The sequence below is a fragment of the Acipenser ruthenus genome, chromosome 47, assembly GCF_902713425.1.
Source record: "Acipenser ruthenus chromosome 47, fAciRut3.2 maternal haplotype, whole genome shotgun sequence".
NCBI lineage: Eukaryota > Metazoa > Chordata > Actinopteri > Acipenseriformes > Acipenseridae > Acipenser > Acipenser ruthenus.
This window is the reverse complement of record NC_081235.1, coordinates 1,757,338-1,782,838: the sequence shown is the minus strand read 5'-3', so window position 1 is coordinate 1,782,838 and position 25,501 is coordinate 1,757,338. Positions and strand designations below refer to the sequence as shown.

General features: G+C 43.7%; 1 protein-coding gene across 1 annotated transcript in view; it reads left to right on the top strand.

The window, feature by feature from the left end:
• The first annotated feature begins 15,304 nt into the window (after positions 1-15,304).
• Positions 15,305-25,501, top strand: part of LOC117401258 (excitatory amino acid transporter 5) — a 36,291-nt gene continuing 26,094 nt past the window's right edge. Inside the window, exons 1-3 of the mRNA XM_059014302.1 lie at positions 15,305-15,520; positions 19,221-19,300; positions 20,304-20,519. Coding sequence (XP_058870285.1) covers positions 15,347-15,520; positions 19,221-19,300; positions 20,304-20,519 — 470 coding nt within the window. The 5' untranslated portion in view covers positions 15,305-15,346. The remainder of the gene's footprint in view (positions 15,521-19,220; positions 19,301-20,303; positions 20,520-25,501) is intronic.

Here is a 25,501-nt window from a genome sequence, read left to right as displayed (position 1 = left end):
ATCAAGGGGTTCCCGCACACAAAAACAAAAACATGCGTACTGTACAGTTAACCTCCATCCCGACTCGTGTGGTCATGCGTACTGTACAGTTAACCTCCATCCCGACTCGTGTGGTCATGCGTACTGTACAGTTAACCTCCATCCCGACTCGTGTGGTCATGCGTACTGTACAGTTAACCTCCATCCCGACTCGTGCTGTCATGCGTACTGTACAGTTAACCTCCATCCCGACTCGTGCTGTCATGCGTACTGTACAGTTAACCTCCATCCCGACTCTTGTGGTCATGCGTACTGCACAGTTAACCTCCATCCCGACTCGTGTGGTTATGCGCACTGCACAGTTGACCTCCATCCCGACTCGTGTGGTCATGCGCACTGCACAGTTGACCTCCATCCCGACTCGTGTGGTCATGCGCACTGCACAGTTAACCTCCATCCCGACTCGTGTGGTCATGCGTACTGTACAGTTAACCTCCATCCCGACTCGTGTGGTCATGTGTACTGCACAGTTAACCTCCATCCCGACTCGTGTGGTCATGTGTACTGCACAGTTAACCTCCATCCTGACTCGTGTGGTCATGCGCACTGCACAGTTAACCTCCATCCCGACTCGTGTGGTCATGTGTACTGCACAGTTAACCTCCGTCCTGACTCGTGTGGGCATGCGCTCTGCACAGTTAACCTCCGTCCCGACTCGTGTGGTCATGCACACTGCATAGTTAACCTCTGTCCTGACTCATGTGGTCATGCGCACTGCACAGTAGGATGTTATGGGACATCATCCTCCTGCCCTAGTGATATGCTGTAACATAAACACCCCCGTTGACCTGTTTTGACCAGTCAGGATAGTGTTTAAAAGACCCATTTTATTAATATATTTACCCATAAAAACAGCATTCATAAATTGGTCATTTTTTAATAAACAAGAATAAATTCTGGGGTGTGAAAAAAAATGTCATTTAGTATTTTCTATACTGAAGAATTGAGATTGTTATGAATTTACTATTTTAAATCCCACATGTAAGAAAATACTTAGGGGTAGATGTACTAAAGTGTTGCAATCGTTGCAAACCACATGCAAACCAGTCAGACGTGTAGTGTGCAATGTACTAAACAAACGCAACGCTGTTCGCTTCATTTTAACGAATGCTTTGCAGCCGCAGTTCTTATTTGCGCTTTAGCCTTAAATGAATATGTAATTCTGGGCGTTCCTGCAGAAATTCACAAAAACAAGGTGGAGATGAGAGTGCAAATGAGGGATCAAAAATATTATAATGAGATGTACTAAAGCTACAGGCAATTGCGACACTTACAAAGGAATCAATTTGTTAAGAACTTTTGAAAGCATGTTTTAAACAGTCACAATTGTTGCTGGCATTTCCCAGTCCGCTTTTTCTCGTGTGTTGCCAGTTGTGCTCAATGCATTTTTGAGACGAACACCCAAGTACCTATTTTTCACTAAATTCAGGGTGTACTTACAAGCCTTGAAAACAAATTTCTATGACATTTCTGATTTTCCCAGCGTGTTGAGAGCAATAGACTGCACACAAACCCCTCCAGCTCATTCTGAGCATCTGTATAGGACCATGATCTATTGTGTGCTAACTGTCTAGGCTACTAAGTAGATCAATTTAAAAAAAAAAAAATTAAATTAAAATAAAACAAACCCTACAATCATTTAGTTTCAATTTAAATTAATCTTTTATTAACATTGTACACTAATGTGTTCAATGCAGCAGAATGATTTATTTTGTGTTACCAGTAGGCTAAAGTACAAAGAAAGTGTGCTAGGTATTCATTTGATTTTACTACTGTACTGTATACTGTATAGGCCTACTGTACAGATTAATATTTTTACATAATGTAATGTGTAGCCTACCCAGAACACATTAGTGTCATTTCAGCGCAATGAGTTATATTTAAAATACGTCGAGAACTGTAAATGTATGTGTGTGCGATTTTATTGTATTGTTTTTAAACCCGACACCTCCTTATGTCAGACAAACATGTCCGGTTTAGCGAGGGGCTACTGTATGATTATGAAAAGCTTTTTGAGGGTGAAGGTTGGGCCCCCACTATAGAATCTGATGGGATTTGCACTGCGAATGGCCCATCTTAGTACTTGAACCCCTTAATATTTTACACAAGCTGGCCCGCGTGTAACTAATACTACATGGATAGTATAATTGTATCTAACAAAATCAAAACTATTTTACACTTAATACATTATACAATTAATATTGTCATTTTAAAACAGACATCTTGTACTACACTAAGTTTGCTTGTCTTGCCTTCAGAGAAGTCTGTTACCATGGTCATTTAACTCCAGCAGTGTCTGCTGGTTCATGTTACTGGTTGAAAGCATGTCTGTCAATATAGGAAGCAGATGATTGGTTATTGACAAGAAAGAAACCAGTGAAGGGGTATGGCCAGTTTTACCTTCAGGGTGACCTTGTGCAGTAACACATGTGTGTTTTAAAATGAAAATAAATGTTGCTAAAACATTTTCTTAAAACCTGCATATCAGAGACCCATGTAGATAATGGAAGTGCAAAACAGTTGATTTATGAAATGATTTTGTTAGATACGATTACTGTAAATTATACTATCCATGTAGTTTTTATTGGGTCCACGTGGGCATGCTGTGGTGAGATTGAAGGCGGGTGGTGTGAGACAGGTTCATTTTTAGTGTAAGATGACAAGATCGCTACCAAAAAAAAAAAAAAAAAATCACACAAAAAATATTATTCAATGACAAATAACCACAATACTATATGAGGAATTATTGAAGACCTCTAGTCGAAACATTTGTCATATTAAGTTTTTATTAGTATTTCTAAATTAAGCACCATTGAGGTTTTAATAGTTACCCTTATAAAAGTTTACCACTGTAAATGTGCCATGTCATTTTGCCATGTTTTTTTGTTTTTAATTATTTTCCTTACCGTACCTCATTGGGATTTACATAGGGTTTTTTTTAAGGGTACCGTATTGATGATATAACAGGAGTTACCAGAGATTACGGCCTGTTTGCACCAAATTGGTCCGAAATCTCTGCTAATTCCCTCAGGGTTTGTTGCTTTAATGAAAATGCCGAAAGTCTGGGAATTGGGAACCTGGCTTAAGGTCCCCCATGATAATAGGCATTATGTCTAAGACACACAACACCCCCCATTAAATACCAAGATCATTTACTCCTTGATAAATCAGTCCTGACCCGTGCTTGCTCATGGTGTCCTCGGGGCACGGCGATCAAAACATCCTAGCAGGGACGCACATTTGAATTGGATGAACTTAACTTTGCACAACTGCCCAGTAACTTCCCAACGTTTAAGGGGGCTCATATTTAAATTAGGGATGATGCCTACTCCCTGGTAGTCGATCAAACAAATTGGTTTAACTTTGCTGAACTTCCTGTTAAGAAAACGTTCCCAAATAAGAGCCAGGAGAGTTGAAAGACTCCTACAAAGACCTAACCAGTCACATTCAAAAAATACTAAAATAATCTACAATTCAATGACAAGCGTTTCAATTCGAAGTCTTTTTCAATGTCAAGACACGCCACTCGGTTGCCAGTGTTTTGGAAGGTGTTTGTAAGGAGGGCTGCTGGGGGAGTAATTAACGTCATCATGTCGCTCAGTCACAGGGATCACACAAGTGGTTTAGTGTAAGCCTCTTTTCCTGGAGGAGTTTGTGCCACTAATTATTGTCGTCCTGGAAGAGAGATTTTAAATCATTCTAATACAGCAGGGGTTTTCAACCGGGGGTACGCAGGATGACTCAGAAATGCACAAATGAGATGATGAGATTCTGGGATCAATAAGCTACTAACAACCAAACAAGCAAGATGGGCTGAATGGCCTCCTCTCGTTTGTAAACTTTCTTATGTTCTTATGTTCTTATGTTCTTAAATAAAATGAAAGTAAGAGAAAATAATGATCTTGATTTTTTTAACTGTATTATATAGTCTCTAAACCACGGTGTATGCTTATTTAATCTTTGTGTAGCAGCTGATAGTGAACTGCTAATGGAAAAAAAATTAAAAAAAACTATAATCTAGCACGTCCACATTTTCCACCTGTACGCATGCGCGATTTCGATTGCGTGGATTTCCAATCTGATGATACATAGAGTGCTCTGTGTTGCTAATGATGTTTGCTGTTTCAACTTGTCTTATCAGTGAAGCCGTGTTTCTGCTGTTTTAGAATATAAATGCTCTGGTAAATATAAATAATCATTGCAATACTCATATTTGACGGGTTTTGTTTATTACCTCAGCTGCATTTTATTAAGCTATAAAAAAGCTATAAAAAGCTGTAAAAAAGGCCAACAAGATGCTTGGATATATTGTGAGAAGTGTTGAATTTAAATCAAGAGAAGTAATGTTAAAACTCTACAATGCATTAGTAAGACCTCACCTAGAATATTGTGTTCAGTTCTGGTCACCTCGTTACAAAAAGGATATTGCTGCTCTAGAAAGAGTGCAAAGAAGAGCAACCAGAATTATCCCGGGTTTAAAAGGCATGTCGTATGCAGACAGGCTAAAATAATTGAATCTATTCAGTCTTGAACAAAGAAGACTACGCGGTGATCTGATTCAAGCATTCAAAATCCTAAAAGGTATAGCCAATGTCGACCCAGGGGACTTTTTTGACCTGAAAAAAAGAAACAAGGTCCAGGGGTCACAAATGGAGATTAGATAAAGGGGCATTCAGAACACAAAATAGGAGACACTTTTTTACACAGAGAATTGTGAGGGTCTGGAACCAACTCCCCAGTAATGTTGTTGAAGCTGACACCCTGGGATCCTTCAAGAAGCTGCTTGATGAGATTCTGGGATCAATAAGCTACTAACAACCAAACGAGCAAGATGGGCTGAATGGCCTCCTCTCGTTTGTAAACTTTCTTATGTTCTTATGTTCTTAACAGGAATAGCGGCTGGTTCAATATGTTTCCGGTGTTTGATACACCGGATAAAAATAAAAATGAGTGAGACTCTTGTGTGAGATATGAGGCACAAGGCATGCCAGGTGCATATTCTTTAAAAGCAGGGTCGGTAAATAGTGCTAGTAGAATAAGCACAGATTACTTATTTTATTATCAACAGCTGAATGGCAATACACAATACTGTTACTGTAAGGAGACTATACACAATACTGTTACTGTAAGAAGACTATACACAATACTGTTACTGTAAGAAGACTATACACCATACTGTTACTGTAAGAGGACTATACAAAATACTGTTACTGTAAGAAGACTATACACAATACTGTTACTGTAAGAAGACTATACAAAATACTGTTACTGTAAGAAGACTATACACCATACTGTTACTGTAAGAAGACTATACAAAATACTGTTACTGTAAGAAGACTATACACAATACTGTTACTGTAAGAGGACTATACACAATACTGTTACTGTAAGAGGACTATACACAATACTGTTACTGTAAGAAGACTATACAAAATACTGTTACTGTAAGAAGACTATACACAATACTGTTACTGTAAGAGGACTATACACAATACTGTTACTGTAAGAAGACTATACAAAATACTGTTACTGTAAGAGGACTATACACAATACTGTTACTGTGAGAGGACTATACAAAATACTGTTACTGTAAGAGGACTACCTGCTTTAGTTACCAAAACAGAAAAAAACACAGAATAGCCTACAGTATCGGGCTTACTAAATAGTTTCCTAGAAACATCGCAATCAAACCTATTTGATAATTAAAACTGAAAAATAGAAGAAGCAGCTTGGTTAAACAAGCAGACCTGCATTGAACTTCCAAATGAAAAACCAGACAGAACAGAAAGAGACATTGTGACATTCAGCTAACATTCAGAGCTGGGAAGGGAGCCTGACGGGAACAGGCAAGGCTGCCACCTAGAAACTCCAGGGGCCATATTACAAAAGCATCCGAAGTGACATTCTGTCTCATCTTCAGAGATAGAATGTCCTAACTACAAGTTTAGGAGAGTTGATATTGCTCTCCTAACTTATTTTCCTAACTTAATTTAAGATAGGAAATAGCATATTACAGAATGTTCCTAACTTCAACTTCACTGGGGGGGGGGGGGGGTCGGTTAGAAAAAGAACATTGTTAGTTTGCAAGATCTGAACAAACCCTACAAGAAACTAAAAGAGAGAACATGAATATTATTGTTCGATTTTAAGTTTTGTATTGCACTAATATTTCTGGGCATTTCGGTCTTATTATTTACAGCATATTTTAGTGAACCATAATGATCCCTTTTAGTATATTTTGGTCTGTGTACCTTTACAGTAAGCTACGTGTAACATCTAGATGTACAGTAGCCCCAGTTAGACATGCTCACAAGTAACTGTCTGTGATTATGATCATTGATATTTGAAACTTTACTTAGGAATAAGATATGAAGTATTCTGTGTTGATTCTGTTATTGTATTACACAGCGAGACGCTCCATTGAACTATAACCAGCGACACATATATGTAATGCACACAGTTCTATGTACACAGTTCTATTCCACACTTTCTTTCACTGGAGGCATGAACATTACAGGACTGTTCTTATTTGTATTTTGAGCTTTACTTTATGCCTGTGAGATATTGTTGTGTGTTGGCATTCCTAATTAAAATAAAATGGCGTTTATGACAGAAATTGAATAAGTGTTTGTCACAAAGACGGCCAGAGTGGGTGGCGTCAGACCAGAAAAGGAATACACAGACAGAGAGACGGTGGTTGTGATGAGCTGAGTGCAATGGCTGCACTCAGCGTTTAATAACAAAATAAAAGGTTTAAACAACGGAATACAAAACAGGACACGGCACTTGACGCCAAAAGAAACATATAAACAAAACGGACTAAACACTTAACAAACGGTGCACGGAGACAAACAAACACGGTGAGAACAAACACTTATATTTACGATCTTTCGCTTTTAATTACTCCTCTCTCTCTCACCCGTTCTCCTCTTCCGAACACCCAACCCTTAGTGCAAGAAACGTGCATCTATATATACTGTTGTGCTGGGATTCAATTACTAATTAATTACTCACTTGAATCCCAGCACGTGAATTCATTACGTGAAACCCCGTGTTCACATATTATATTTTAAATGCACGTGCGTGATGTGCAATCCCGTGCCTAAATACAAATATACACTATTTAAATACACGTGAAACACAGACCCGTTTATATTCCGTGTACCAATGACTATACACCAACATTTACACACGCAACATACACACAAAACACACAAATGCACACAGGGGCGGGGCGCATTGCCACATATACCCCCCCTTGTGCGCAGCACACATGGCCTCAACGGCCACCTCCCCCCTTAAAAACCCAGCAGTCCAGGACAAAGTCTCGGGCTGGGAAGGGAGGCTTCAGTGGGCCCATGGCTGGCCATGCTGTCAGCACCCCTGCCGGTAGTGGCACGGCTGACAGCCTGTTGGTCCCGTCCTGCAGCGAAAAAGCTGCGGGGGCAGGTGGTCCCCCGACCTCCCCCTTCTTCGTAGCCGGCAGCTCCCTCCTGTGGGGCTCCGGCCACAAGAACTCCTGCAGCGAAAAAGCTGCAGTGGGAGCAGGTCTCCGGACCTCCCCCACGATCTCCGGCAGCGAAACTGCTGCTGGGGTTGGTGGTCTCCAGACCTCCTCCCCCTTCGTGGCCGGCAGCTCCCCTTTCTGGGGCTCCGGCCACCGTACTCCCTGCGGAGGTACGGGCAGCAGAGGCAGCTCCTGCTCCTCTGCTCCGGGCGGTGGTGGAGGCAGAGGCAGCTCCTGCTCCTCTGCTCCTTGCGGTGGTGGTGGCGGAGGCAGAGGCAGCTCCTGCTCCTCTGCTCCTTGCGGTGGTGGTGGCGGAGGCAGAGGCAGCTCCTGCTCCTCTGCTCCTTGCGGTGGTGGTGGCGGAGGCAGAGGCAGCTCCTGCTCCTCTGCTCCTTGCGGTGGTGGTGGCGGAGGCAGAGGCAGCTCCTGCTCCTCTGCTCCTGGAGGTGGTGGAGGCAGAGGCAGCTCCAGCTCCTCTGCTCCTGGCGGTGGTGGTGGCGGAGGCAGAGGCAGCTCCTGCTCCTCTGCTCCTGGAGGTGGTGGAGGCAGAGGCAGCTCCAGCTCCTCTGCTCCTGGCGGTGCTGGCTCCCTCTGCTGTGGCGGCTGGGCATGTGCACGCCGTGCTGCCTTCAGCAGCATAGCGAGAGGCTGCTGGGGGACACCAGCATCCTGCCCTTCTCCCCCCCAAAAATTTTCAGGGGGTTGAGCCTGTAACCCCTCACCTTCCGGCTCTTGGGGCTGAACCAGCAGGCATTTCCCCTCTGCTGGTGGCTTGGGTCCCAGAGCTGTGGAAGCCCCGACTTGCCTCCCTTTGGGCTGTGGACGCACCGACTCCTCCCTTTTGGGCTGTGGACGCACCGACTCCTCCCTTTTGGGCTGTGGACGCACCGACTCCTCCCTTTTGGGCTGTGGACGCACCGACTCCTCCCTTTTGGGCTGTGGACGCACCGACTCCCCCCTCTTGGGCTGTGGACGTTCGGGCTCCCCCCACTCAGGCGTAGGACGTTCGGGCTCCTCCCACTCAGGCGTAGGACGTTCGGGCTCCTCCCACTCAGGCGTAGGACGTTCGGGCTCCTCCCACTCAGGCGTAGGACGTTCAGGCTCCTTCCGCTTGGGCTGTGGACGCTCAGGCTCCTCCCGTTTGGGCTGTGGACGCTCAGGCTCCTCCCATTTGGGCTGTGGACGCTCAGGCTCCTCCCATTTGGGCTGTGGACGCTCAGGCTCCTCCCATTTGGGCTGTGGACGCTCAGGCTCCTCCCGCTCGGGCTGTGGACGCTCAGGCTCCTCCCGCTCGGGCTGTGGAGGCAAAACCAGCAGGCATTCACCCTCTGCTGGTGGAGATGGGGACAGCAGGTACTCCTCTGCTGGTGGTCCTGCTACCTGGGCTGCTGTTCCATTTATGGTTGCCTCCAGGTAGCTGAGGACAAACTCCACACCTTCCTCCAAGGTGTTTGGGGTGTGTTCCTCCTGATATGCCTCCCATCTCTCACAGTCCATCATCCACAGAGCCCGGACGACCATGGGCAGAGACTGGGCCTCCAGCCCAGCATTCTCCAGGAACCAGCCCCGCAGTTTGATGGCGTCTTCTGCCATTGACTCTCTTTTTTTCTTTTTTTTTTCCCCCCCAAAAACAATATTTGTAATCCTTTTTTTTTTTTTTTTTTTTTTTTTTTTAAACAAAACCCCTCCTGGTCTGACGCTTGGAGGCGCGGCTATCCCACGATGACACCACGTGTCACAAAGACGGCCAGAGTGGGTGGCGTCAGACCAGAAAAGGAATACACAGACAGAGAGACGGTGGTTGTGATGAGCTGAGTGCAATGGCTGCACTCAGCGTTTAATAACAAAATAAAAGGTTTAAACAACGGAATACAAAACAGGACACGGCACTTGACGCCAAAAGAAACATATAAACAAAACGGACTAAACACTTAACAAACGGTGCACGGAGACAAACAAACACGGTGAGAACAAACACTTATATTTACGATCTTTCGCTTTTAATTACTCCTCTCTCTCTCACCCGTTCTCCTCTTCCGAACACCCAACCCTTAGTGCAAGAAACGTGCATCTATATATACTGTTGTGCTGGGATTCAATTACTAATTAATTACTCACTTGAATCCCAGCACGTGAATTCATTACGTGAAACCCCGTGTTCACATATTATATTTTAAATGCACGTGCGTGATGTGCAATCCCGTGCCTAAATACAAATATACACTATTTAAATACACGTGAAACACAGACCCGTTTATATCCCGTGTACCAATGACTATACACCAACATTTACACACGCAACATACACACAAAACACACAAATGCACACAGGGGCGGGGCGCATTGCCACAGTGTTGCTTCATTATTTTATTTTAAATAGCTGTATTTGTTTATTGTTGTTAACTAGATTTTACTGTAAATTTTTCTGCGATCAAAACCTTATTCTCTTCCCGAGTAAAATTTAGAGCCCTGCGTTTCTTTGCCTCAACTGAATCGAGTTTCGACACCATAACTTAAAAACATGTATATTCTGGTGACAGGTCCCTAGCTCGAGCTGTAACCTGCTCTACGATCAGTTGTTTACGGATAAGATTGGCGTTAGATAGGATTTCCTATCTAATGTTAGGATAGGATGAGACACTTAAGAAATTGTAGACGCTGCTGACAAAAGGAAATGCTTTTGTAATACCAAGTTAGAAAAAATTCTATCCTAGCTATGAAAGATAAGATAGGAAAGCAAGTTAGGAAATTGGTCTGTAATACGGTCCCTGGTTTAGAGCATAAGAACATAGAAATTCTAGAAGGAGAAAAGGCCATTCGGCCCACCTATGCTCGCTCACTTTGAGCCAGCGTGGTCTGTTAGAGGAAAAACAAAAAACTAACCAAGTTAGTAGGGGAAATGAAACCTCTGGGAATCCGTGGCTAAACGGAGCGCCTAATGGTTCACCACCCTTTCCCGTGTGCTACTTTGTCAAATGCTTTTTGAAAATCTAGGTAGATTATGTCATACGCACTGTCCTTGTTGCCTCTAGTAGTCATCTGAAAGAAATCTAGTAAATTACTTAAACAAGATCTACCCTCCTGAATCCATGTAGGTTGTCTCCTGTGATGTTGGTACTATATAAATATTCCTCCATTTTGGTCCGTATTATAGTTTCAATGATTTTTCATATGAATGATGTTAGTTCCTAGGGTCAAATGTATCTCCTTTTTTAAATAAAGGAACAACGCTGAAAATGTTCCAGTTCAGTGGGATGGCTCCTTTATTTATAGATTTGCTGAATATATAACATTGGTTTAAAAATCTGTTCTCTAATTTCCCTGAGGACTCCTGGCCAGATTCCATCGGGCCCTGAGGATTTGTTTATTTTAAGTGCTGTTAGTACTTCATTCTCTTTTATAACAAACTCTGGTAATGATGTTTGTGTACATTCTGTTAACCTTGGCATATTGCATAAATCCTCCTTTGTAAATACTTGTACAAAGTATTGATTAAGTACATCTGCGATTTGGTAGTCTTTAGTCACTAAGTCAGCACTGCTATCATGAAAACTACTGACTTCCTCTTTCAGTTTCCTCTTAGCATTAACATATTGAAAAAACCCTTTTGGATGAAGTTTACTTTCTGCTGCTATTGGTCTCTCTAATTCCCTTTTCACTCTCCGTATGTTTTTTTAAGTCTCTACAGGCCTCTGTGTAGTCTATGTGTGAGGCCGCTCCCTTTGATTTAATAGAAAGATATAATTTTATTTTATTTTTAATACCCACCTTAATAGATCGATTTACCCATTGTGGTTTCTTTTTCTTAAGTTTACGTTTTCGCATTTTTGAAATAAATAAAGTTATCCTGCATTTCTAACATTATATCCCTAAATTTAATCCAATTGTTTTCAACTCCATTCGCTATTAGTATTCTATCCCAGTCTATGTTTAGTGCACTACGAATACACGTTTAGAAAATACATCTGGAAACTAGAAAGCTGGCAAATCTATATCATTAATCTCTGTTTTTTCCCATTGCATTACACACACATACAGACTCAACAGCATGAAGCTACTGTTTAACAACAGTGATTATCTACAGGAAAGGACCATTGAGGAGGATGCTAATGCTGTTATAAACTGAACAAATGTCTTTGAGGACGTTTTTAAAATGTGTTTAAGGTTCGGTCTGGATCACATTAAATGTATGTCACCCTTTAAAGTAAATCACAGAGACTGCTCTGGTTAAGGTTATAAATGATCTGCTTATGTATGCAGATTCAAATGCTATATCTATTTTAGTCCTTTTAGACCTGAGTTCTGCATTCGATACTGTGGAGCATGCAATTTCAACTAATTGTCTTAAAGACTGGGTGGGTCTCTCTGGAACTGTGCTGAACTGGTTTAGATCATATCTGATTGACGACGGTACTTTGTTTCCTTGGGGGAGTCTGTATCAGGACTGGTTAATATTATATGTGATGTCCCTCAGGGTCCATTCTCAGTCCTGTGTTATATCCCTTATATATGTTACCACTAGGTGAGATTATTCGTAAACATGGGGTGAACCTTCACTGTTATGATGATGACACACAACTCATATCAGTGCTACTGCAGTTTTATTTGAGTGTCTTGCTGATTGTTCTGTACCGCCCCCCTGGGCCTCTCACTCATTTTCTGGATGAACTCGACTATCTACTCTCCTCCCTCCCCTCTCTGTCTACCCCGACTGTCCTGTTGGGTGACTTTAACATCCATCTCTCCAACCCCAGCCACTCTGCTGGATTCCTCCCTCTCCTTCACTCCTTTGACTTCTGTCTCTCTCCGTCCCCTCCTACCCACAAAGCTGGCCGTCAACTGGACCTCACCTTCTCCAGGGCCTGCTGCCCCTCCACCCTCTCTGTCACCCCCCTGGACCTCTCTGATCACTATTTCATCTCTTTTTCTCTGTCTCGCCCTGCTCCTCCTACCCCCACTATCACCTCTCGCCGTAACCTCCGCTCTCTCTCCCCCTCTGTCCTTGCCTCCACTGCTCTCTCTCACCTCCCTCCTATCGACTCCTTTTCACAACTCTCCGTAGACTCTGCTACCTCCACCCTTTTCTCCTCACTCACCTCCTCCCTCGACTCCCTCTGTCCCCTCACCTCCCGACCTGCTCGCCCCTCCCCTCCCCATCCCTGGCTCTCCTCTGCGCTCCGCTCGGCAAGAATCACACTGCGATCTGCTGAAAAGAAATGGAAGAGAACCAAACTCCCTGCTGCCCTAGACCTTTACCGCACTCTCCTCTCCTCCTTCTCCTCTACTCTCTCTTCTGCTGAATGTGCTTATTTCCAATCTGTAATCCAAGCCTCCACTAACAACCCACGTAAACTATTCTCTACCTTCTCCTCCCTCCTAAACCCTCCCCCATCCTCCTCCCTCCTCTATCTCCCCTGATGACTTTGCCTCCTTCTTCTCTTCTAAAATCTCAGATATCCGCAAACTCTTTAACATCTCTCCCTCCCCCGCACCACCTCCTGCTCCAACCCCTACACCCACTACATCCCCTACTCACTCGCCCTCCTTCTCCACCTTCTTGCCCCTCTCAGACTCTGACCTCTCCTCCCTGCTCCAGGGTCACAAACCCACCACGTGTGCCTTGGACCCCCTCCCCACTCACCTCTTTCAAGCTGCTGCTCCTGCTCTACTCCCCTTCATCTCCTCCCTCCTCAACACCTCTCTACTTTCTGGTATCTTTCCCTCTGCCTTCAAAAAAGCCTCTATCACTCCCCTCCTCAAACCTACCCTCGACCCCACCTCCCTCCAGAGCTACCGTCCTGTCTCCCTCCTACCCTTCCTCTCCAAAACCCTCGAGCGGACTGTACACTGCCAGCTCTCTGCATTCCTGTCCAACCACTCTCTGCTTGACCCTCTCCAATCTGGCTTCCGCTCTGCTCACTCCACTGAAACCGCCCTCCTGTCTGTCACCAACTCACTTAAGTGTGCCCGAGCTGCCTCTCTCTGCTCTTGCTGACCTGGGGATCTCTGGCACTGCTCTGGCCTGGTTCTCCTCCTACCTCTCCAACCGCACTTACCAGGTAACCTGGCGTGGAGCAACCTCCACACCTCACCCTCTCTTAACTGGAGTCCCCCAAGGGTCAGTCTTGGGTCCTCTCCTGTTCTCTCTCTACACCCGCTCCCTGGGCCCCCTCATCGCATCCTATGGTTTCTCATACCATTTCTATGCTGATGATGCTCAGATTTTCCTCTCCTTCCCCACCTCTGACTCCACCATCCCCTCCCATATCTCTACCTGTCTGTCTGCTATCTCCTCCTCTCTAAATCTGACCTCCTTTTCTTCCCCTCCTCATCTTCCCCTCCTCTGATTTTTCTATCTCCATTCCTCTGGAATCGACGACGCTCTCTCCCCCCTCCTCAGCCTAGAACCTCGGAGTAACCCTGGACCCCTGCCTCTCCTACTCCCAGCACATCACCACTAGCACACACATGCGATTCTTCCTGAGCAACATACGAAGAATCCGACCCTTCCTCACCAACTACTCCACACAACACCTCATCCAGGCCCTGGTACTCTCCCGCCTAGACCACTTCAACTCCCTCCTGGCTGGCCTCCCTGCGTCTGCCACCTGTCCACTCCAGCTCCTCCAGAACTTCGCTGCTTGTCTGGTGTTCTCTCTGCCTTGCTTCTTCCACACTACTCCACTGCTCCGCTCACTCCACTGGCTCCCGATCACCGCTCGCATCCAGTTCAAGACTCTTGTACTTGCCTACCGATGCACCCAGCTACCTCCAGACCCTCATCTTTCCCTACACCCCCACCAGACCTCTCTGCTCCGCCTGCACTAAAAGACTGGCTGTACGTCAGCTAAGCTCCCCTGCCTCCAGAGACCGCTCCATCTCCACCCTCGCCCTGCAGTGGTGGAACGACCTTCCTACGGATGTCAGGACTGCCCAGTCCTTGACCACCTTCCGGCGCCTCCTCAAGACACACCTCTTCAGACAGCACCTGTAAAACTCTTCCCTTCTGGACAATATAGCATTCTGCCTTTAATGCACTTTAACTTGCACTTATCTGCTCCCTATTTTACTGTATTAAATCTTGCACTTAACCCAATCTGTAGTATTTTGTATTTCACCTGCACTTCTATCGATTTCTGATGCAACTACTAACACTGTTGTCTGCTCTTGAACTCCCCCGATATCAAATCGTATTGTGTTTTGTATTTGCTCTTATTTGGACTGAAGTCATTTTATTTTGTATCTTGCTCTTAATTGTACTGTAAATCTTGAAATGTATTTTTTATAACCCTGGGTAAGGGCATTTGCTAAGAAATAAATAATAACAATAATAATATGCCGTGAATACCAAGCCCACAGACTCTTAGTTTTCAAATAAGAATACATATTTACTATCTTTCAAAACTCTTTAAAAACTGCACATTTTAAACCTACTCTACATAAGAATGCAAGTGCACAAAAGGTAAGATTTGAGACATTATTTTGTTCGCTACGATCCCTTTATTGGCTTTAGTTTGTGCTTTTTAGCTGTACTCCTCTATGGGCTTTGTTGTTACCTGAAAAGTGTAGATTTCATTACGCACATTTAAGCTCATTAGAAGCCTAAGTCTACTTGTCCGTGGTCTCCTGGTGGCATTAGCCCTCTAATCCCGGATCACTTGATCCCATTTTAGAAAGGTTTATACAAATTGGCCTCCGCCCAGCTTCCTAAATGCTTGGATTTATCAGGGATAACTTACTTGGCCAGACACAAGCCAGGCCAGCAGACGTACAGAGAAGTCAGCCTCCAGATCCCAGACGATGGAATGTATGAAAAGCTCCCTTCAGACTCTGCTGGCGGTGGATTCAGACAACGTGAAGGCTTGGCTAAAGGATTTCTGCAAGCGCAATGGCCTCTTAACACTCTCCGTGCTTTCAGTGGTGGTGGGATGCTTGCTGGGATTCTTGTTGAGGGATATGAACTTTTCAGACCAGGTAGGAGGAACATCTGATTCTGCAAGTTACAAGGGACAAAAATATGAAAATTAGGGGGTCAGTGATTTCACGCTGCTGATAATTACAAATCTAAAGGTTTAGTTAACTAATGTGGGGTTAGAAACTCATACTAGCTCTGCATCAAGTCCTGGGTTACAGTCTTTGATTATGAATATTATTAAATGATCAGGAGCCAGGAGCTTGATGCAAAACACATTATCCTGCCTTATAGCTGCATGAGTAACTCCTATTCCTAACCCTACAGACTCAGGTGAGATGCAGGGGTCTGATTTCTTTATTTCCTGCATCTGGTCATTTAGTGTTCCAGAACAGCTTACAAAGCCGCTATTGCTGTTAATAAAATGCATCCGCGTTAATAAACAAAACCTGTACTGTGATGTACTGTGATGACCATTTATATTTCCCAGAACATTTATACTTCTAAAAAAGTAGAAACATGGCTTCCTGATACGTCAAGTTGAAAACAGCAAAGATCATTAGCAACACAGAGCGCTCTCCATAAGCACAATCACCAGATGCCTGCTTCACTCTATGTATCATCAGACTGGAAATCCATGCAATCGAAATCGTGCATGCGTACAGGTGGAAAATGTGGACGTGCTAGATTCTAGTTTTTTTGTTGTTTTTTTCCATTAGCAGTTCACTTTGCTACACAAAGATTAAATGAGCATACACTGTGGTTTAGAGACTATATAATACCGTTAAAAAATCAAGATCATTATTTTCTCTTACTTTCATTTTATTTGTACATTTCTGAATCATCCTGCGTACCTCCTATGACCCCCTGGGGTTCGCATACCCCTGGTTGAAAACCCCTGAGTTAGAGCACCAGCACTGTTGCAGGATGGATCATGAACTGGATACACTGCGAAGTTTAGAAGAAAAACATCTTTCTCCTTGTGAACTTTCCTGAGTAAAGGTTGAAAAAAGCAATTCCTAGTTGATTTACTGCTGATGTGTGTATAAAAAAAATCAAAACAATATGTTGCAAAAAAAAAATGCTTTTAATATATAGTGAAAAAATGAAAGAGAAGATTCCCTGAAAGAGAAGAGGGCATCTGAGGGACATCTCGCTACCGCCATCTAGTGTTGGTGGTGTAAGCGTGCAACCTCAAGGACCCTTGTGCCTATTAAAGGCATAGAGGGATCTACTACATAAAGGCGGTAGAACCTGATAAACGTATGCGGGGTAGTCCAGCTAGCCGCAGTACGTATATCGGTCAAAGAGGCACCTCTGAAGAGGGCCCATGACGTAGCCACACCTCTGGTTGAATGCACTGCCACCCTCCCAGGTGGGGGTAGGCTGGCATTAGTATACGCAGTCGAAACCGTGTCCACAATCGAATGGGACAGTCGCTGCTTAGAGAGGACTTGACCTTGGGTCCGTTCACCATGACAAATGAAGAGCTGGACTCCTCTGTGAAGGGAGGGGGATGGAAATCGTCTAGTTCCACTGATTGATTCAAGTGAAACGCTTAGGAGGAAAGCAGGGTTCGTGTGCAACGATACCCTGTTTCCATCATCCCAAACGCGCATACAGGAACTGTGCACGGACAGTGACTGTAGCTCATTGTACCCGCTTAGCGGAGGTGATAGCTAACAGAAAGGCTGTCTTCATAGAGAGATATTTCAGCTCTATGGTATCTATGGGCTCAAAGGGGGCCTTCGTGAGAGCATCCAGTACCACGTCTAGACTCCATTCAGGGAGGACGTCCTTTATAGGAGGTCATAACCGCAGAGCACCCTTTAGAAAATGGGTCTCCAGAATATGAGCACCCGGGGATACTGAGTCGATGAGAACAGGGGAAGCAGATATGGCTGCTAGGTACACTTTCAACGTAGAGGGGGATTTACCTGCCTCTAGTAGATCTTGCCTCCGGTTTGCACCAGTTTTGAAAATATTTCCATTTATAGGCGTACAGCACTCTTGTGGAAGAAGCCCTAGCGTTCTGCAGTGTAGTCACTACTGTGTCTGAGAGCCCTAGGGTTGACAGACAGTCCTGTTCAGGGGCCAGACCCACTGTTGGAGTCTGCCCGGTTCTGGGTGCCAGAGGGTGCCTTTCGCCTGACTGACGAGATCCATGCGCAGCGGGATCTCCCAGGGCTGGCCTTGCTGCAGCTGGCAGAGGTTCATAAGCCAGGTTCTCCTGGGCCATTTGGGGCCACCAGGAGAACTGTTTTTTTTTTTAAAAATGAAACGCAGTTGCATAGCGTCAGCTCAGCCTTCAGTTGCCGAGTTTCTGATTCTTGGGAAGTGGCAAACCTACTTCCAGCAATTAACTGCAAGGGAACTGACAAAAAACTGGAAGAAGGAGCTCTAAAGAGTCAATCACAACTGGAAAAAAGGGGTTACAGTAATACTCACCACTTTACCTACCCTTCTGTGAAAAGCAAAAGAGGCTTAGCTCTATCAGCAGCTGTGGTATAAAATGCTAAACGAATACCTGACAAGCAGGCATATCCCAAAAGTATTCAATTTGGCGGTCATCTTCGAAATGAAAGACAACTGTACGTACACAAATAGAGCACTGTGGCAATGTGCCCCGCCCCTGTGTGTATTTTTGTGTTTTATGTTGCATGTTGCGTGTGTTAATGTTGGTGTATTGTAGTTGGTACAGGGGATATAATATGGGTAATGAGCACAAGTTATTTAAAATGTATCATTGTATTTAGACACGGGGATTGCACTTCACTTCACGTGCATTTAAAGTAGTTAATACAGATTTAGTTCATGTGCTGGGATTCAAGTGAATAATTAACTGGTAATTGAATCCCAGCACAATTGTATATATAGATGCACATCTCATTCACTCGGGGTTGTGTGTTCGGTGAGTGGAGAACGGGTGTGGAGAAGGAGGTAAAATTAACGAAAATAAACTAAAATAATAATTGATAGTTGTTTACACTCACCGTGTTTGTTTGTCTGTTCGTCCAGTCTGTTCAGTGTTAATCCGTTTTGTTTGTCCTGTTTTCTGTTTAAAACCTTTTGTTTGTTTATTAAACACACTGAGCGCAGCCATTGCGTCTCAGTATCAAGCCCAGTACTGTCTGTGTGTTTCTTTCTGGCCTGAAGTCATCCCTGTAGCTAGCCTGTCACAAGCACCCGTCATTAGCAAATACAGGATTTGTTGACATATTTTTAAAGTGGCAACTAGTCGATTAGTCTCTTTGTTTTTATAGTTTTTCTGTTATGGTGGTGGCTGTTATGTTCCATTGCAATTTCTTTATAACAGTTCAGTTGCAGACTGCAGGTTTATGAACTAGGCTAAGTGTGGCTTTGGATACAATTTCTGTAATCCCAGGCACAGACAAAACGTGGGGCCACCGAAAGGTTTTCCTGTGTTGTTATTGACAAGAATGTCCCACACAAGGGGTTTTAGAGTTAAAAATAGAAATTGTAATCTGTCAGACACCTAAAGATTTGAGCCAGGAAAAGGGCAAGATTTACACAAGCCGAGTGTGACAATTACACCCGGTTTTAAAGGTAATTTAATGGGCCACACTTTTCAAAGTGTTTGCTGTAATCTTAATTAATTCTTATTTTTTTAAGTAGTAAAGCTCGGCCAATCAGCATGCAGTTATGGTATTGATGTAATGTAATTATAGATTCATTGAATTGAGCATTGCAGCTTTTGCCCAAATTGCTTCTAAAATTTGTTTTTTTTGTTTTTTCTTGCAGGCCAAAATCTATTTCTCCTTTCCTGGGGAGCTTCTTATGAGGATGCTGAAAATGTTGATACTGCCTCTTATCACATCAAGGTAAGGACAGTACTGATTGTCTTTGTATCCCTAATATACACGACTCTCCAACAAGAAATGAATACGTCCAGAAGGCTGGGTACAGGCTTCACTGCCCCAGCAAGCTCGCAAGTACCTTGATTTAATTGTTGCAAGGTCACCCAAATATTAAACATGTTGTACCAATGCAGAAGATTTCTTTGAACTCAGATAGTGACCCCAAAGCGGAAGGATGCTGAATGTTGGGTAAAATGTATTTCAAACACCATCACCGCTTTCTTTCTGATTTTGAGAGATAGATTGTGTTTTGAATATTACAATGATTATTGTCCAGCTTCCATTACTTCACATTACAGGTGATTGGTTCCAGAAATATGTCGACTAGAACAGGTTTGTCTAAAAACACAAACCTGACCCACCAATTACTTTTCACTGAAAACCAATTCATGCATAAAATAAATAAAATAAAATAATGGTCACTTCTCATGTAAATTCATCACTTGAGTTCTTCAATACAGCTTTTCATGATCTGTCCCACATATTTGTAATTTATACATGGTTTCTGAAATGTGACTGCTATATTCTCCTTGTGTAAGTAGTGTAAATATAAAAACTTGAAAAAATGAATATTTAAAATAAATGATGCATATTAAACATAGATTAGGAGGAGGGACAGCCCCTACCTCACTGAATAAAATCCCAGATTTCCAGCTGGCCTCTTGTATACTAGCATCAACCTCCCTCCCCTTCTGCATCTGTACAGCTGCCTGCTGTATACTAGCATCAACCTCCCTCCCCCTTCTGTATCTGTACAGCTGCGTCCTGTATACTAGCATCACCCTCCCTCCCCCTTCTGCACCTGTACAGCTGCCTGCTGTATACCAGCATCAACCTCCCTCCCCCATCTGCATAACTTTATCACAGGTATTCATTGTGTTTTCATTCTGTTCAATACATCGCTATGGAAAGTCTGTCTTGGTCTCCTGGATATACAATTCCAATGGACTGTGACTATTTTCTTAAGCTTGATGTCTGGCCTCTCAGCCATGGACTCCAAGGTCTGTGGAAAGATGGGTCTGATCACAATCACCTACTACCTGTGGACCACCTTCATGGCCGTGATTGTGGGGATAGTCCTGGTCTCAATCATCCACCCCGGGGCCGATGCTAAGACAGACGTGGAGCGAGTCAGCGGAGGGCCTGTCATCACTTCAGCGGATGCCTTACTGGATTTAATTAGGTAAGCCATTATTAATCAGTTATTGTAAGTAGAGGTATAGCGATACATGTCATGATACGTGTGCATGTGATGGGCCTGTGAGCTACTTGTATGATGCATAATAACATCAAATGATATTCCATGATGGAAGATTTTGTTAAAAGAAATATTAAAAGTAAATACGTAAACTCAATGACAAATCTTATATTAGGCTTTCTCAATTGAGAAAGCCTTTTAATGAAAGTTTGGGAAAGTAGCCCAGGCAGAAGGCTGTCCTCATGGTCTTCCTCATCCTCCTCCTTCTCCTTCTCCTCCCATACTGTCCACTGCCGCCTCTGAGAAGATGGGCAAACAGGGGCTGGCATTCCAGTCTGAGTGGAAGCTTCTATTGCCTCCTTGGTCCAGGCGTCTAATTTAGCGCTCCTGTCCAAGGACTCTGAGCTGATCCTCAAACGCACCTACAATAGCATCCTGGTAGCCTAACAGTGCCATTTGCTGAGGTCCCTTTCTGAAAACCACAGGCCCACACCACAACAGTTGGATGAGCTGCGTATGTCCAAACTCAACGAAGGAGCTGGTTCGTCTGCTTCCCAAGCGACCACCTCCAGTGGGTAAACCAGCAGCAAACTGGCGCCCTAAGCCCCAGCAGCCTCAAAGACGAGCACAGCCGGCTGTGCCCGATGCCAGATATGATGTTCGGAACCGGCCCCCGGCTGCTCGTCGTGGAGGCTTTAATTTGTTCCGCCGCCCTGTGCAGAGATCTGAGTGCTTACTACCATTCAAGCCGGCTACTCAAGCACGGTCCCGCCTCCCTTTCGGGGCGTGACTCCAACATCAGTCACGGACCCACAGGACGCCGCTGTGGTGTCTCAGGAGTTGTAGCTTTGCTGCAAAAACAGGCTATTAGCATGATAGACCCCCTCATTGGAGGAAGGGTTCTACTGCAGGTACTTGCTAGTGCAGGATGGTTGCCTCAGACCGATCCTCGACCTCAGACAGGTCAACCTATTTCGATGGAGGTTCAGAATGTTGATGATGCAACAGCTGTTGCAGTAAATCATGGTGCACCTCAAAGACACCTATTTCCACATCCTCATAAAACCAGTGCATAGGAAGTACCTGTGGTTCGCCTTTAAGGGAACAGCTTATGAGTTCCATGTCTTGCCATTTGGCCTCTCTCTAGCTCCCCATGCCATCCTGAAGTACCGTGGAAGCTATCCTAGCCCTATTGAGACTCAACGGCATCAGAGTGCTAAATTATCTGGACGACGATTTGTGCTCAGTCTCCAGCACAGGCGGAGGCCCACATGGAACTCGTCACCTGCCACCTTCAAAGGTTGAGCTTTACAGTGAATCAGGCGTAGAGCCAGCTCCCGCCTTCTCAGACAGTCTCCTATCTAGGAGTGTGCTTGGACTCCAGGGCCATGCTGTCCACTCTGTTGGACGGCAGAGTGCAGTGAATAGCTGCCTGTTTGGAGCTTTTTCAGCTCAACAGAGCGCTCAAGGTAGCGATGTTCCAGAAACTTCTGGGCTCGAAGACCCAGGCCCAGGCAGGAGGTTCGAGGGAGACATGTGATTTTCCGTACATACAACACAACAGTAGTGGCTTACATCAACAACCAGGGTGGCCTCAGGTCGCCCAGTCTTCATTGTGTGGCCCGCAAGCTTTTGCTCTGGGCACATGAGAACCTCCTCTCTGCCCGGGATGACAAACTGGGTGGCAGACCTCTTCTCAAGGAGAGTCCCCAGCACCTCAGAGTGGAGGCTTCACCCCGAGGTGGTGAGCCTCATTTGGGAGAGGTTCGGGAGAGCAACGATAGATCTCTTTGCCTCCCAGGAATCAACCCATTGTCCCCTCTGGCTCTCCATAATAGGAGACGGGGACACGCTGGCAGTAGATGCCTTGGCACGCCAGTGGCTGAGGCTTCTGTTATACACCTTCCCACCACTTGCCCTGCTACTGCTATGTTGGGTGAAAATCAGGCAGGACCAGGCTCCTAGTAGCCCCTTATTGGCCCAGGAGACTGGTTTTCAACCCTGATGCAGCTCCTGAGTGGCCAGCCTTGGAGACTGCCCAAACGTGCAACCTGCTCAGTAAGCCTGTCTGCATATGACATGCCTTTTAAACCCGGAATAATTCTGGTTGGTCTTCTTTGCACTCTTTCTAGAGCAGAAATATGCTTTTTGAAGCAAGGTGATCAGAACTGAACACAATATTCTAAATGATGTCTTACTATTGCAGGGTAAAGTTTTAACATTACTTCCCTTGATTTAAATTCAACCCTTTTCACTATATATCCGAGCATCTTGTTGGCTTTTTTATAGCTTCCCCACATTGTCTAGATGAAGACATTTCTGAGTCAACATAAACTCCTAGGTCTTTTTAATAGATTCCTTCTTCAATTTCAGTATCTCCCATATGATATTTATAATGCACATTTTTATCGCCTGCGTGCAGTACCTTACACTTTTCGGTAACACTTTATATTAAGGTGCTGCTTATTAATGTTTTATAAATATATACTAGCTGCTTAATTGCTATGTTATAGAGTGTTAATAAAGCATTGTATATGCTTTATAACCATGCAATAGCCATATAGAGAATTACAGTTTTTTAAAGGAGACCATTTTTAGCCACCTATTCTACTTTTGGGATGTTATGATGTAATTCTGTCTATGGCTATTGCATGGTTATAAACCATCTATAATGCTGTATTACCACTCTATAATATAGTTATTAAGCATACATTATATATTTATAAAACATTAATAAGCAGCACCTTAATGTAACGTGTTACCCACTTTTCTCTATTAAATATCATTTGCCATGTGTCTGCCCAGTTCTGAATGCTGTCTAGATCATTTTGAATGACCTTTGCTGCTGCAACAGTGTTTGCCACTCCTACTATTTTTGTGTCGTCTGCAAATTTAACAAGTTTGCTTACTATACCAGAATCTAAATCATTAACGTAGATTAGGAATAGCAGAGGACCTAATGCTGATCCCTGTGGTACACCACTGGTTACCTCGCTCCATTTTGAGGTCTCTCTTCTAATCAGTACTTTCTGTTTTCTACATGTTAACCACTCCCTAATCCATGTGCATGCATTTCCTTGAATCTCTACTGTGTTCGGTTTGAGAATCTTTTATGCAGGATTTTGTCAAAAGCTTTCTGGAAATCTAAATAAACCATGTCATATGCTTTGCAGTTATCCATTGTCGATGTTGCATCCTCAAAAAAGTCAAGCAGTTTAGTTAGACACGATCTCCCTTTCTTAAAACCATGCTGACTGTCTCCCAGGATATTGTTACCATATAGGTAATTTTCCATTGGGGACTTATTATAGTTTCTATAAGTTTACATATAATAGAAGTTAGAATTTTTGTAGTTACCTGGTTCAGTTTTGTCTCCCTTTTTGTGGATCAGTATTACGTTTGCAATTCTCCATTCTGTCGGTACAACCCCTGTGTCAAGAGACTGTTGCATGATCTTGGTTAACGGTTTGTAAATAACTTCTTTTATTTATTTGAGTACTATTGGGAGGATCTCATCCGGCCCAGGGGATTTGTTTATTTTAAGAGCTCCAAGCCTCTTTAACACTGACGTCTTTGTAAAATGTGTCTTGGTGGCAGTGCAGATGAACTGATGTACTGATTGGTTGTGAAACCAATGAACAGGTTCTGGTTTCCGAAGTAGTTTGAAGGGCTACCTACATCGACATCCATATCTGCAGAAGATGAACTTCTGGTTTTATGAACCTGCTGAGCAATTTCTTGAAGGATTCTGTGAGAGCTGGAATTACTTTTTGGATAATGCTGTTCTTGTTGCAAGAATGTGTTCAGTTACACAAACAGGTGCAAGGTAGAGTGTATAAACAACAAATACAAGTGTGTGCTTGGACCACTGAGTATCATCTTGAACCTCATGGTTATTCTTATGACACTGCATGTGATTTGAGAGCTGGCAGCACCGTGTCTGAGAATGTTTCTGTTTTCAATTTCACAAAATATGCAAAAATCCTTTAGTTGTGCCATCCTGTTTGAAAATAACAGACATGACATAATCAGGATCTACAGGCAGTGCAGATAATCCACACAGGTTAATCAAGTGACAAAGACAATCCTGTGCAACACATTCTCATCAAGTGGCAAAGTCAACCCTGTTACTAATTCTCATTTTTATCAGAAATCAATTTCTTCAGACCTATAATTCTCCCCATGTCCACACTGCATGATCCAGGGCTAATCCAACACAATTATCCCATCGGATCATCATTGCAAATCAGCACCTCTAGCATTCCACATTTAATTTTTTCCAGGTGAAGGTTCAAGAAATTGAACTAATCAAGAAGAGAACTGGTACAGTGTGGTGCAAGATATTTGTTAATTATAGCTGTAGTCTTGTGATGTCCACATGCATATTGCTTAGAAATGCTAGAATTGCTGAACATCCTTTTAAACAGTCTGATGCTGCTAAAGGCAGGTTGTGCTCAATTAAAAACCTGGTAAAAAGTGTTTCTGCTTCAATTGTGTTCTGACAAAGATCACTTCTGAAAGTACTGCAATTCAATCAGGTTTGCAATGTATCCTCTAGCACAGCAGCTTTCTGTTGCTGTCCTGCACTTTCCACGTGGGTTTTGTGTCTAATAGAAATATCTGTGCAGCAAACTGAACAAAATCTTGGCAAAACCAAACGTTGCTTTTTTGGTCGATGCAGCGCAATTCAGGATTTTTTTTTTTTTTACATAATGGCAAAAGAAAAAAAGAAATATGAAAAAAAATATATATATATATGTATTTTTTAAAACAGAGGTAGCCTAATTGTTCTGATTTCCTCACATTTCAATTTTTGCTGTTTGTCAGATCCATAGCTGACTGAAAGTGGGATATTAGTGTCAGTTTGAGATGAGAGCGGATCAACTCAATCACGTCTGATAGGTTTGAGCCAATCAGTGATTGTGTAGCATGAAAGTAATTGATGTCAGTCAACTCACAATAACTTT